General features: G+C 41.3%; 1 protein-coding gene across 2 annotated transcripts; it reads left to right on the forward strand.

Annotated features, from left to right (window-relative positions):
* The first annotated feature begins 1,839 nt into the window (after window positions 1-1,839).
* Window positions 1,840-13,493, forward strand: CNIH1 (cornichon family member 1). 2 transcript variants are annotated; one of them, XM_075192580.1, is made up of 6 exons: window positions 1,840-2,000; window positions 4,933-5,001; window positions 6,656-6,703; window positions 9,031-9,143; window positions 11,659-11,802; window positions 12,403-13,493. In XM_075192580.1, the coding sequence occupies exons 1-6, from the start codon at window positions 1,920-1,922 to the stop codon at window positions 12,428-12,430; spliced, it is 483 nt and encodes a 160-aa protein (XP_075048681.1). In that variant the 5' UTR covers window positions 1,840-1,919; the 3' UTR covers window positions 12,431-13,493. The 2 variants fall into 2 exon arrangements, with proteins under 2 accessions (XP_075048681.1, XP_075048682.1); XM_075192581.1 differs by lacking the exon at window positions 6,656-6,703 and having other exon boundaries at window positions 1,845-2,000.
* Window positions 13,494-13,779: the final 286 nt, after the last annotated feature.

Here is a 13,779-nt window from a genome sequence, read left to right on the forward strand (position 1 = left end):
AGGAAGGTACTGGGTACAATTATATAGAGATATAGGGGGGTTACTGGTATAGGTATGTAGTGATATAGAGGCAGGTACTGGGTATAATTATATAGGGATATAGGGAGGGGTGTACTGGGTATATAATTATGTAGATATATATAGGGGGGTTACTGGTATAGGTATGTATGGATATAGAGGGGGGTACTGGGTATAATTATATAGGGATATAGGGGGGTTACTGGTATAGATATGTAGGGATATAGGAAGGTACTGGGTACAATTATATAGAGATATAGGGGGCTTACTGGTATAGGTATGTAGTGATATAGAGGCAGGTACTGGGTATAATTATATAGGGATATAGGGAGGGGTGTACTGGGTATATAATTATGTAGATATATATAGGGGGGTTACTGGTATAGGTATGTATGGATATAGAGGGGGGTACTGGGTATAATTATATAGGGATATAGGGGGGTTACTGGTATAGATATGTAGGGATATAGGAAGGTACTGGGTACAATTATATAGAGATATAGGGGGGTTACTGGTATAGGTATGTAGTGATATAGAGGGGGGTACTGGGTATAATTATATAGGTATATAGGGAGGGGCCGGGTACTGGGTATAATTATGTAGGGATATATGGGGGGTACTAGGTATAAGTATGTAGGGATATAAGGGGGTATTGTGTATAAGTATGTATTTATATAGAAGGGGGGGTACTGGGTATAAGTATGTAGGTATATGGGAGGGGGTGCCAGGTATAAGTAGGTATGCAGGGATATGGGGGAGTACCAGGTATAGGTATGTAGTGATATAGAGGGAGGGTACTGGGTATAATTATATAGGGATATAGGGGGGTTACTGGTATAGGTATGTAGTGATATAGAGGGGGGTACTGGGTATAATTATATAGGGATATAGGGAGGGGTGTACTGGGTATATAATTATGTAGAGATATAGGGGGGTTACTGGTATAGGTATGTAGTGATATAGAGGGGGGTACTGGGTATAATTATATAGGGATATAGGGAGGGGCAGGGTACTGGGTATAATTATATAGGGATATAGGGAGGGGTGTACTGGGTATATAATTATGTAGAGATATAGGGGGGTTACTGGTATAGGTATGTAGTGATATAGAGGCGGGTACTGGGTATAATTATATAGGGAGGGGTGTACTGGGTATAACATACTTGCCAACTCTCCCGGAATGTCCGGGAGACTCCCGCATTTTGAGAGAGTCTCCCGGACTCCCGGGCGAGTGTGGCAAAATCCCGGATCTGCCCACTTCCTAGTGAAGTGGGCAGAATTAGGTCACAAACGCCGCGATTCCTGGTGAATCGCGGCGTTTGGCCCCGCCCCCTCTGTCAAATGACGCATTTTGCGTCATGACGTCATGGGGGCGGGTCCAAAATGACACGGATTTTGGAGGCCCGCCCCCCCATGACGCCCACCTCCCCCGCAGGCTCCCGGATACCAACATTGTAAAGTTGGTAAGTATGGTATATAATTATGTAGAGATATAGGGGGGTTACTGGTATAGGTATGTATGGATATAGAGGGGGGTACTGGGTATAATTATATAGGGATATAGGGAGGGGCAGGGTACTGGGTATAATTATATAGGGATATATGGGGGGGCACTGGTATAAGTATGTATGCATATAGCGGGGGGGGGGGGAGGTACTGTGTGATTGGTGACGGCCACGGATGGAGATGAGGTTATGGATGCTGATGCTGCGGAGCCGCCTCTCTGGGTATCAGATGACAGCAGCGTGCGCGGCCCCGTGGTCAGACACTATAACAACGTGCGCGCCCCCTGGCTAGGCCCAGGGAGGACGCGCGCGCTCCCGCGGGGCCGAGCTGCCGGTGAATGATATTTCCCAGCACCCACCGCGCTGGCCGCTTCCTCCTGGGCTCCCGGACTGAACATGGCGTTCACGTTCGCGGCCTTCTGCTACATGCTGGCCCTGCTGCTGACCGCAGCCCTCATCTTCTTCGCCATCTGGCACGTAAGTAGCGGGGAGGGGGAACTACAAGTCCCAGCCTGCCCTCACTGCCTCTGGATGGCTGGACCTGCTGGGACTTGTGGTTCCACAACTGCCTGCCACAGCTTGTCTGTATGTAGGTGATGTTACTGAGAGCTTATGATCGACCCCCAATCATTGCCTTAATATATAAATACATATTTATTATTATTTTATTATATATGTGATGAGCAGCCATATAACTGTATTTGTAAGATATGACCCTGCTGTATCCACACCGCCTCTGTCACTGCTCACAATACCATTTGATATATGTGACCTGATAATGCTATATACATTATATTTTATACCATTAGATCAGTGAATTATTGGTTACAGCCCACTTTGTTTTTCCATTATGGAATATAGGACAACATTAGACTATAATGTAACTAATAATAACATAACAATTCTTGTTACAAAGCTCAGTGTAAGTGGCCCCTATTCCTGATCACCATAGATGGGTATTTTATACGGATATCCAATGTCTGTTGTTGTATTGGAGCCGTCACTTTGATGTGTCGTAAATTGGCCTTTTCTTAAACACTGATAAGTGTCCACTAAATAGGGAAACTGATGGTTGCTGCTAAAAGTGCTATTTGATTATTTATTAAAATCAGACTTAAGGTGAGGAACAGAGTTTAACACCATCCAGGTAGATGGCCTCATGCACCTGTTGTATGGTATGCACTGCCGGGTGACCACAGTACAGAGTACAACATTAAAATTACGTGGCCTTTTGTGAATCATCATCAGTATGTACTGACCTGTTTTCAAAGCAACGATGGAATGAATTCTATTGGCTGAATTTTTGGTCCTTCATCCGTCACCAACTGTTTATTATATAAAAAATATATAACTGTGATCTCCATTTTTAATTCAGGCATTGTTCACTGTCCTGTTTTTTTTTTTATTTGTAACGAATTAAGAAAAGGCTTTATATTTTTTTATCATTATTAGACATTAGAGTATTTTGTGTTGATATGTTGTAACTTAGGTTTCCCAAATGCATCAATTTTGATTCCATGATGTAAGAAAATATAATGTGACAAATGCCAAAAGGGTGAAAGCATCTATAGCAATTGCATGTGGGGGTTACAATCTCCTGACCTCTGACCCTGCACCTTTTCTGCCCAGTTAGCAGTTCTGGAGGGTGGAGGGATGGCGTTGGAGAGATTTGGCTTTGCCTCTTTGACTTATTAGCTTGCAAGATGAAAAGGAAGAAAGAAGCCTCTTGCACACCAGAATGCCACTCAAAGGAACTATATTATCCGTTAAAAATCTGAACCATTCTTGCCTTAAACTGATTAAATAAGATCTCTTGTAAACCCTCCAGATAGAAAGAATTTTGTGTATTTTTGCATTAGGAAGACACAGAATGAATACTTTTTTGAGCATAAAACAAACCAATATGAATGTGATATATTATCCCACGAGGAGGTGATTGCTGAGAGAAGTGAGAGGTGACTGGTCACTTTTAAATATGTAAAATTAGATTTTAAGCACATCTCTCGGATTGCTAGGAAGGGCGGTGAAGAGATATACGTTAGACTTTAACGCCTAAGCATTCTGTACAACAAATACCCCTGTTCATATTACATACTCTCCATTTGCTGGGCACAGGTCATGGTGTATGACCTACAGAAAATAAAAGATCACAGCTTATATAGAAATAGCAGATTTGTTGTTCTCCGGACCAAATATTACTCGAGAAACCAGTGACGTTTAGTTTTATATTTTTAAATATTTATATCTTAGCTATTTAAAATATCTGTCCTTTATCTTTTCCTTACTTGTTGTTGCCGTGATATCATGTTTTACACATAATTACTACGGTTCAGGGTCCACAATGTGGTTATTCAAGAACATAATCAGTTGGATTATAAAGTCCACGCCCATATACATGTTAGTGTATCTCTGTGTGCTGCAGTTTAATGGTGCTACAAACTACACCGATCAGCCACAACATTAAAACTACCTGCCGAATATTGTGTGTGTACCCCTCATGCCCCCAAAACAGCTGTGACCCGTTGGCACATGGGCTCAACAAGACCTCTGAAGGTGTCCTGTGGTATCTGGCACCAAGCTACGCAGCCCCATCCACAGCAAGCTGTGATACTCTGTGTTTTGACACCTCTCTGTCATAGCCAGCGTTAACGTTTCCAGCTATTTGTGCCACAGTGGCTCTTCTGTGGGATTGGCCCAGACAGGCTAGCTTTCACTCCCCACGTCCATCAATGAGCCTCGGTTGCCCTTCCTTGGATCACTTTTGGTAGGTACTAAGCACTGCATACAGAGAACACCCCACAAGACCTGCTGTTATAAAGATGCTCTGACCCAGTCGTCTATCCTTCACAATTTGGCCCTTGCCAAAGTCGCTCAGATCCAGTTTTCCGGCTTCCAACACATAAACTTCAAGAACTGACTGTTCACTTGCTGCCTAATATCTCCCACCCCTTGACAGGTGCCATTGTAGCCAGATAATCAATGTTACGTCATGTGTCAGTGGTTTTAATGTTGTGGCTGATCGGCGTATATTCTTTTTAAGACCATTCTGCTGTGATCCATTTTTCCTGTATCCCCATTTCGTGTTATGTATATTGATTACATAGTTTGAGGCCCACATAGTGTTGTTTTGTTGTCTGTCTATCTATATGCTGTTTCAGTAGGACTTGTTTACAATCGTTCTCTCTAGTGGGCATTTTGCAGAAACCCAATGTCTGACAATGACTTGTTTGTTTGAGGATTGATCTATAGGTCTCCACCAAATAAGCTATGAAGACAATATTAAGGCTGTATTCTCTAAAAGTGTGTAGATAAATAAACATTGAATTATTATTCTTTATTGTAATATGTTGACGTCACTAGATTATGCTTACAAATTGATGCGTGTGTTATTTACTTTGCTTGCTTTCAGATAATTGCATTTGATGAATTGAAAACGGACTACAAAAATCCTATAGACCAGTGTAACACACTCAACCCCGTAAGTTTTAAATTGGGTCATTTCCACTCAGTCGTGGGAGTACTCTCCTTCTGTCCTGTTAGTTGCATCTGCATCCTACATGACTGGTGTGGTTTGGTTTGGTCATTTTAAAGTAACTGTCCTACTTAGCAGCATGTGTTACTGAAGCCTGTATAGATTACGTTTTTTATAGTTTAAACTAACTTAATTATGTAATTATTTTGATTAACGTGGGAGTAATCATTATACCAGAAATTAGTAAAATGGTTTTCATGTCAACTAGAATATTTAGCTCAGATTAGCCGTGTTTAACGGAGGGCTCAAATACATGGATCACGTTTAGTAAGATAAAAAGCTGGCAGAATAAAGGTCTGGTTTATAAATGGATTAATTCCTTAATATGGGGAAGCATACTATAGGACGTTGGTATTCAATGATTACTAGTAATGATCCTGGGTTTGCTGTCAGGTGAAGGCCCTAGCTTGTTGTGGAACTACAAGACTCAGCTTGCCCACTGTGGGTAGAGTTTGCTTGAGAGCAGATTCTGCCCACATGGTCTTGTGTTCTTCTTACTCGCCCCTGCCGATTAAGCACAGGGAGCTGCCTTTTAACAGTGCTTCCTGTCTAAAGTGCAGAAATAATGTGGCCATATAGATTAGCCTGGCAGGCACGTCATCCGTTTGTCAACGGAGCAGGACCCTGCCTGTACTTTCTAATCATAGGAGTGTGCGCTGCATTTCATTAGAGTGTGTAGCAAAGGAATTGTTTTTCAATTTAATTTTTTTTTTGGGAGGGGGGCGGGGGGGGGGCTTGAGAGTAATCTTTATTTAGTTGATTTTACTATTTATTTTTTCTCCTAACAAAGTGGAACTAATTCAGGTATCCCCTAACTAGTCTGTTATCCCCTAACTAGTCTGTTATCTTATAGTAACATGTCTACAAACTTTATATCTGTAGTAACATTGATTTGTTATGGTTATGGACACCCCCCCACTTTAGACGTTCCTTAGTTTCTGGGTGTCTCCAGTAACCTAATGCGGACGTCTAGGGGCCCCCACATTGGGCACCACACACCTTGAGCGCAACACAGAGGCGATCACTTGTAGCCCTGTTTCAGCGCCACCAGAAGTGATGACAATTCAGATACAATAACCTATTATCTGGCTAGCAGAAATGTGCGGAAAATTCCACTAAAAATAAAATACAAGATATGTTATCTGAAAGAATCTAATACATTAGTTTTTTTGTTTTGTTTTAAATGTACAAGGACAGTTTCCACCATCTTCCCGTGATCTATAGCGGAGTGAGGGTCGTAGTACTATTAGGTGAACCGATTTCTACTTTCTTAGAAGATTTGTGGGTTTCTATTTGATGTAGGCAGGAACCACCTATTGTGTTCCCCGGAGCCAATAATGCATCAAACGGGCTCCTCTTATTTCAATGAGTAGAATGCAAAATTCCGGCAGGACCTTCCTACCAACCGTATGTAAAGAACTGGAGACAGACCTGCAGCTGAAGTGGGACAGTACCTTTAATATACTGCATTTATTTGTGTCACAGATGCATTTTGTTTTGTGCCTGTAAGAAGATATGTATCGTACTGTATCTGGCTGTTGTCTCGCCAGCTGTCACACTAACATACTTTCAATCTGCTTTTTACTTTGTCGCAACAAAGACATTTGAAAAGCTGAAAAAGATTAAAAGAGTGAAAATTGCACTCAAGGTGTGTACGCTCGGTTTCCTGTTGAATCGCCACATTTATTTTGGGAACATCTGTTTGTATGATTCCTCCCCCCACACTCCCTCCCTCCCTTCTCTGTGACGTGCCTGTTCCATCGACATCCCCAGATTATTAGCAAATCTGATTTACCTTCTCATATGGAAGAACGTGATTTTGCCTGTTGACTTAAAAGGAGAAACTGTGTACTGCCTTCAGGGTTATTTTCCCACCCACCTTATACCCGATTAGTGTTTCAGGTCCCCGGTGTCTACATACTGGCTACATTAAACCTAACATACCAGTTTCTGCTAAATTTAATCTGAAATGATCTCTAATCCTCACAAGGCTTGTGGTCGGAGAGCAATCATTAAAACACACAGAGCTAATCACATACAAAAGCAGGTTCTATTCACCGGAGCTGCCAGGACACCCGATGGGTATAACAGATGGACTCGGCACTCTCCTCCTGCACGGAATCTTTTAAATAAGCCAATTTAGCGATTTAAAACTCCTACTGGATAGCACAGACATGATTCTGAAGTAGTACATAAAATAACTGTTGGTTATCAAAATGTGTTTCCTACTTTACAGAATCGGCTACACCGAGCAGACCCCCCCCCATGGCTTTTAGTTAGGTGTTGGACTCACCTTAAGGAAATATTTCGCTAGGTGGTAAATGCAGCTTTAGGAAATCAACCTTTCCATGTCCTGAAATCGCAGCAGCGCTCCCTGGATTTCTGCAGGTGCTGCTCCGTATTAGGTTACTAAGAAGGCATTTCACAGTTTTGTTTTTCCCAAATGTCTCTTCATTCTCACACTTGTGGTAAAAGAAACATGTTCATTCACTGCGTCATCTTATTATTCACTGTGAGGTTATTAATATGCATGGAAAGTGCGATATTAACACAGGAATGTGCACGTTTAGCTCCTGGATTGTTTGTCCTGCTCTAGTTACAGATTAAGTAACTTAGTAATCACTTGTAGCCCAGATGGTTGTGGCAATATCCACCATTCCTGAGCCTTACGTCTGTCCAAGAGCTGAGTGAGGGGGGGGGGGGGGGGGTTCTGCCACGTGTGTAGAGCAGATTCTTCCAATCTATCGTTGTCAGACGACCGCCCCTGCACTTGTAGAGGCGATTTGTCTGGTGCTACTTCTGCAGCGGGATTAGGCTCATGCCCATCCTATGAGTTGTTCATTCAAAATGTTTGCTCCTGTGATTTTTGTTCTTTTTCTTCCTTTCTTTAAAGAATCTTTTTTGTGCAGAATAAGATGTTATTAGATGTGGAGAGAGATTATAGTAATGGGATTCCTCCCTCAGCCTCTGTGTCTAAAACACAACATGTGACCTATCTAGGACTAGAAGTATAGGATACGATTTAGAAGAGAAACTTTGTATGTAAATCCATGGCCGGGGGTCTCTAACCATCCAGTTTGACACCTCTTGATTTTCAAAATCCGTATCCTATCACTTGCCCAGTTTCTCATCCTGTACCTCGCCCTCTTCTTGCCTTAGCCTCAGTTTGCATTGGAGGCATGGGTTGCGACATTAAACATTTTTATTTCCAAAGATAAACAGCCGTTTGGCTTAGGCTCTTGCAGAGACTTGGGGATAAATGTATCAAGCTGAGAGTTTTCCGGCGGGTTTGAAAAGTGGAGATGTTGCCTATAGCAACCAATCAGATTCTAGCTGTCATTTTGAAGAATGTACTAAATAAATGATAGCTAGAATCTGATTGTTTTTAAATCCCGCCGGAAAACTCTCAGCTTGATACATTTACCCCCTGGTGTTGGGTTTGGCCTTGTGACTATGGACATCCAGACCTAACACGTTTTAAAATAATTTTTATTTCCAAATGAAGATGCTGGCACCATAAGACAAGAGTGAGGGAGTGGTAGGGGTTGGAGGTGAGTGTATGGGCATTTGTTTAAAAATCTAGTTAAATTAGTCTATATGGGTCTAGCTTGCTAACCCTGGTAGTGGGAGAAATCCATTTGAATGCTGGTGCGCTAAACGGTTCCACTGTCTTATCTTGTATGCCGAGGAGCGTGGCGGAGTGTGTGGGAGTGCGGCGTCTGGATGTGTGTGACACTTAACTGATCGTAAACACAAACAAACAGAAAATAAGGGCGGCGCTGCACGAGGATCACTAAATTAGTCCTTAATAACACTGGTGGTCCTTTGAGAGATAGACAGGGCACTAGACAGTTTTAAAACACAGATAACTTTATATATATATATTTTTTATTATTCCAGCACCAAAATATGACATAAATACACTGCATATAAATTTAAACTTAACTGATCGTGTTCTTGTTTATTCTCTTACAGCTTGTTCTCCCGGAGTATCTCATCCATGCGTTCTTCTGCGTCATGTTCCTGTGCGCTGCCGAGTGGTTGACTCTAGGCTTAAACATGCCGCTATTGGCTTACCATATTTGGAGGTAAAGTATTTCAGTTTGTATCACTGTCTTGAACGCTCATCGTAGCCCATATTAGGAGTCCAGCCTTGTCACCCCTTACTATAGATTCCCCACAGATAGTAGCATATGGGCACTCATCTCTTTACTAAGGATTAATGGTAAGCAGTGATATTAAAGTGTTCACTTTTCACTTTCTGTGTTTTATTAATCTGCACATAGTTGTAGGTTATCTGATTTCAGTGGTCCTTAATCCACACAACCAACAGCTGTCAACCAGGACTGATGAAGGAGAGAGAGGTGTAGAGGTGCATCTATTTATTAAACCACACTTACATTTGTCAGAAGGGACATGCAAACGCCTCTCAGATTTAATGTAAAATGTCAATTTTAACCTGGTATAAAAAGCTGATATAGGCAAAAAATTAATCTTATTAGGGCCACTTTGACCCCAAAACTGACAACAGAGCCCCTTTCGAACAGGGCTCCTTCCAAAATCACTGTATTATTATGTTTATTTTTTTTTTAAAAAAAAAATAAAAAATTTTTTTGCTTTCCTATTTAGAATTTGTTCCATACATAATATTATCAATATTCTAGTAGATTTGTAATGATCCACAGTGCGCAGCAGCGACATACATAAAATAGACATAGAAGATAGACAAAATAAATGCAGACATGAAAACACAGGGTATGGAGGACTCTTCTACTTAAAATGTAAGCTCTTTAATGAGCAGAGGGCACAGCTGAAACAACAGGAGCGCGATTGGGACAGGTTGAGGGTGTTCCAGTGCCAGTAGTGTAGGCTCTAGTAGAGTGGTGGGGATACCTTAAAATATAGGTGTCCAAACTCATTCCTCAAAAGCTACCAACAGCAGGTCATGTTTTCAGGATTCCTTACATCATGTACAGAAAGTAACTCTGAAAACATGACCTGTTGGTAGCTCTTGAGGTCAGGCTTTGAGCACCTCTGCCATAAGAGCTGCTACCGCAAAATAAAGAAAAAAACATAACTCATTTAACTTACAATAAATATAGGACAATATACAGAACATTATTTAGAGTGTTTGAGATTGAGTGTTCTTCTGTATAGTGGTGATAGGAGATCATTGGAGGAGTCAGAGCACAAGGTTTTAATTGTGGTGAGGGGCCTATAGGTCATGTTGGGTTTGATTCAATAAATAAACGTTGACGTGATTTGTAGACATTTTTTGTTGGGAGGGCAAATTTCACTGTAATCGACCCTTCTTTTTCAAGCCATAAGGATTGGTTTAAGAAGAGTGACTCATCCTAATTTACATGGAGTGGAGTAAATTGTATTGAAATCTCCACAGGAGAGATGCCAGCGGAGGTTGAGTGAGGAGAGGACCCACGTATGTATGTGGGAGTAGATTTGTTGATGTGGGGACAGAATAGTTGGTAAAATCTTTGTCCATAGAGTTATTTAGGTGCCAGGTGTCAGATGTGATGTTATTTCAGCAGGACTGAGCTTTTGTGAGTCTGTGGAGGGCTCCTGAGAAGGTGTGGAGGGTGTCAGATGTTTTGTTTAGCTTTGGTATCAAGGATGAGGTTAAAGACCCCACCCAACCTAGCCAATCTGCCAGAACGGTTTGATGACCCCCACCCAACCTAGCCAATCTGCCAGAACGGTTTGATGACCCCCACCCAACCTAGCCAATCTGCCAGAACGGTTTGATGACCCCACACAACCTAGCCAATCTGCCAGAACGGTTTGATGACCCCCACCCAACCTAGCCAATCTGCCAGAACGGTTTGATGACACCCACCCAACCTAGCCAATCTGCCAGAACGGTTTGATGACCCCCACCCAACCTAGCCAATCTGCCAGAACGGTTTCATGACCCCACACAACCTAGCCAATCTGCCAGAACGGTTTGATGAAAAAAACGGCCTTGACCCTGACTACGGCAATGTATGGAGTGGAGAGTACCAATCACTATTGCGTATCTACTGTCAGTATCCACATTTGTGTGAAGCAAGGAGATACTAATATAGCAGGATCAACGATTTTTACAAATAATTCATAAAGGCTTTACAAAACTAGCGACGGGACTCTAACATATCAGTCTTACAGTGACGTGATTATGCTCGGGGGAAGAGAACAGCAGGTTTAGTGAATGCGTTTCAGACCCTTTTTATTTTGAAGTTGTAGTGAAGTCTGATGTAAATGGCAAATGTTTATCATCATCATTTATTTATATAGCGCCACTGATTCTGCAGCGCTGAACAGAGAACTCACATCAGTCCCTGCCCCATTGGAGCTTACAATCTAAATTCACACACACACACACACACACACACCCCCACCCACCCACCCACCCATGATCGGGAATTGAACTTATGACCCCAGCACTGTGAGGCAGAAGTGCTAACCACTGAGCCACCGTGCTACAAATCATGTATATTTTGTAGTGTTTTTTTATCTCTTGGAAAAAATGGTAACCGTGCTTACAAAATGTTCTCATTTAGATGGTTTCTTTTAGACTACTGGACATTAATGTTGTGTTCTTGTCTCTAGATACATGAGCAGACCTGTAATGAGTGGGCCGGGTCTGTATGACCCCACGACCATTATGAATGCAGATATTCTGGCATATTGTCAAAAGGAAGGATGGTGTAAACTAGCGTTTTATCTGCTCTCCTTTTTCTACTATCTTTACGGGTAAGTGTGGCTGTGTGTAACGTGATGCTTATATTCCACCTCTCCATAGTAATACTGAATAGATATAAGGCAGGGGAGAGTAAAGATTATTCTTTTAACAATAATTAAATTGCATGTTCCTGTACGGTTATGACTACATAGTGCCAACATTTTCGGCAGCATTGTACCAAGGATAGTATGAAGTAGAGGTATGAAATCGGATTGCTACTAGGAGACAAGCAAATACATAAAGGGGGTCATGAGAACTGTGGTACAGGCCAGTCACGAAAAGGAGGCCTTGCTCAAAGCAACCAATCAGATTGTTATTTTACAGTACAACTTAGAAAATGAAAGTAAACATCTAGTAGCTGTGGGTTACACAACGGAACAGTTTTTATGTGCGTCACCCTAATGCAGAGAACAGCACAGGAACATTCTTAATAAACGCTGAGTAGTAGTGACGTATGAAACGCTCAGGGTGACATTGATTGTTAGATACTGGAAGTCACATCGGGAGTTCCATGATATGGATGTAGCAATAGTGTGGGCATAAACGTGTGTGTATACACTTTATATTTTTTTTATTAGTATAATCCTTTAACGCTCTTTCTCTTTTCGCAGCATGATTTATGTTTTGGTGAGCTCTTAAGGAAATGCCACTGAAGATACAGATTCCAGTTAATTGCATGCAAACTATCCACACTAATCATTTGATCCGACCAGATACTGCCGCAGCAGCCTATAAGGTCCCCATGACCACATATACTTGAGGGGGAAACCTGGCTTCTCAATTTTTAACGGATAGACACACTTTGTGTCTGCAGGAAGATATTTTTTTTTTTTTTCATCTTTTACGAAGACAAGGAAATTGTGTATAGTTCTCATTCTGTTTGCACCTGTTTCTGCTAAACTGTTGTTTGCCGCTCTTTCTCCAACGTATACCATTATATTTTTGCTTTTTGCAAGAAATCTTGCAGCGTTGTTAATATAACTCAGCTATAGATAGAAGTGGTTTCGTTTATATACTCGATTCACGATTCTATCGTTTGGAGTAAACGTTTGCCCTTCTCAGAATCCTCCAGCCGACACGTTTATTTTTAAGAGAATATAAGTTTGGTTGTTTAATAAACGTCTCTGCCTTTTTGATCATACGAGTAGCTCAGAATTGGACTCTGCAGATGGACTTGTAGGGCAGCAGTGTTACATGAAAGGTCACTGCAGCTGGTTCCACCAAGCTCATATCCTGCCGGTGACTTGTCAATAACAACCGATCGGGATCTAATTCTCCAATCTGCTGCTAAGGTACCTTTTTGTAAATTGATTTTAAAGGTTTTTTTGATGTAGCCATTCTTGAGGTAGTTTTACCGTTTTGTGTGAACAGAAGAATACACGTAATTTATATAATGTAAGCATATGTAAATAGCCCACCGATAAGCATTCAGACACGACTTAAGGCCACGTGATGTGATCAAGTTGCATTTTCCACATAAGATAGAGTTCCATCTTTTCTTCTAACCGTTTGAATACATTTTGGTGCTGCTGAGAACAGCAACTGATTTGTGTAAGTATATATATATATATATAATCACTAGATGCATGGCTGACATTTCCATTTATTCAATTCTAAACACCCAAAATGCCTTTTTTTTCTAGTTTTGAGGAATACAACAATGCAATATTGAATATACCAATAAAAGGCAAGAGATGACATACTCTGTTTCATATAATCTAGTTTTTCTGTCCAATAAATACATGTTCTTACGCTTAAAAGGACATATAATAGTTGTAATGTTTGTATATTCGTATGAAATCTGTAGATTGTTTTGAAACCTCACTTAAGGGTGGTGACTGGGGCAGATTCAGTTGTAAAAAAAAAATCGCTGCCTAGGGTCCTGGAATGGCCTCAAGACACTCTGGCGATTTTACTGAAATATCGTTCACTTTTGCTCACGCCCCATAAAGACACGAGCAAATGTGAGCGTTGTTTTTTTTACAGTA

The sequence above is a fragment of the Mixophyes fleayi genome, chromosome 12 (assembly GCF_038048845.1).
Source record: "Mixophyes fleayi isolate aMixFle1 chromosome 12, aMixFle1.hap1, whole genome shotgun sequence".
Taxonomy (NCBI): Eukaryota; Metazoa; Chordata; class Amphibia; order Anura; family Limnodynastidae; genus Mixophyes; species Mixophyes fleayi.

What these genes read in the sequence shown, in the direction of transcription:
- CNIH1 (XM_075192580.1), top strand. Translation starts at nt 1,920, where the DNA reads ATGGCGTTCACGTTCGCGGCCTTCTGCTACATGCTGGCCCTGCTGCTG. An exon ending in GAGTGAAAATTGCACTCAAG is followed by an intron (nt 6,704 to 9,030) that starts GTGTGTACGCTC and finishes ATTCTCTTACAG; the next exon opens with CTTGTTCTCCCGGAGTATCT. An exon ending in TTGGCTTACCATATTTGGAG is followed by an intron (nt 9,144 to 11,658) that starts GTAAAGTATTTC and finishes TCTTGTCTCTAG; the next exon opens with ATACATGAGCAGACCTGTAA.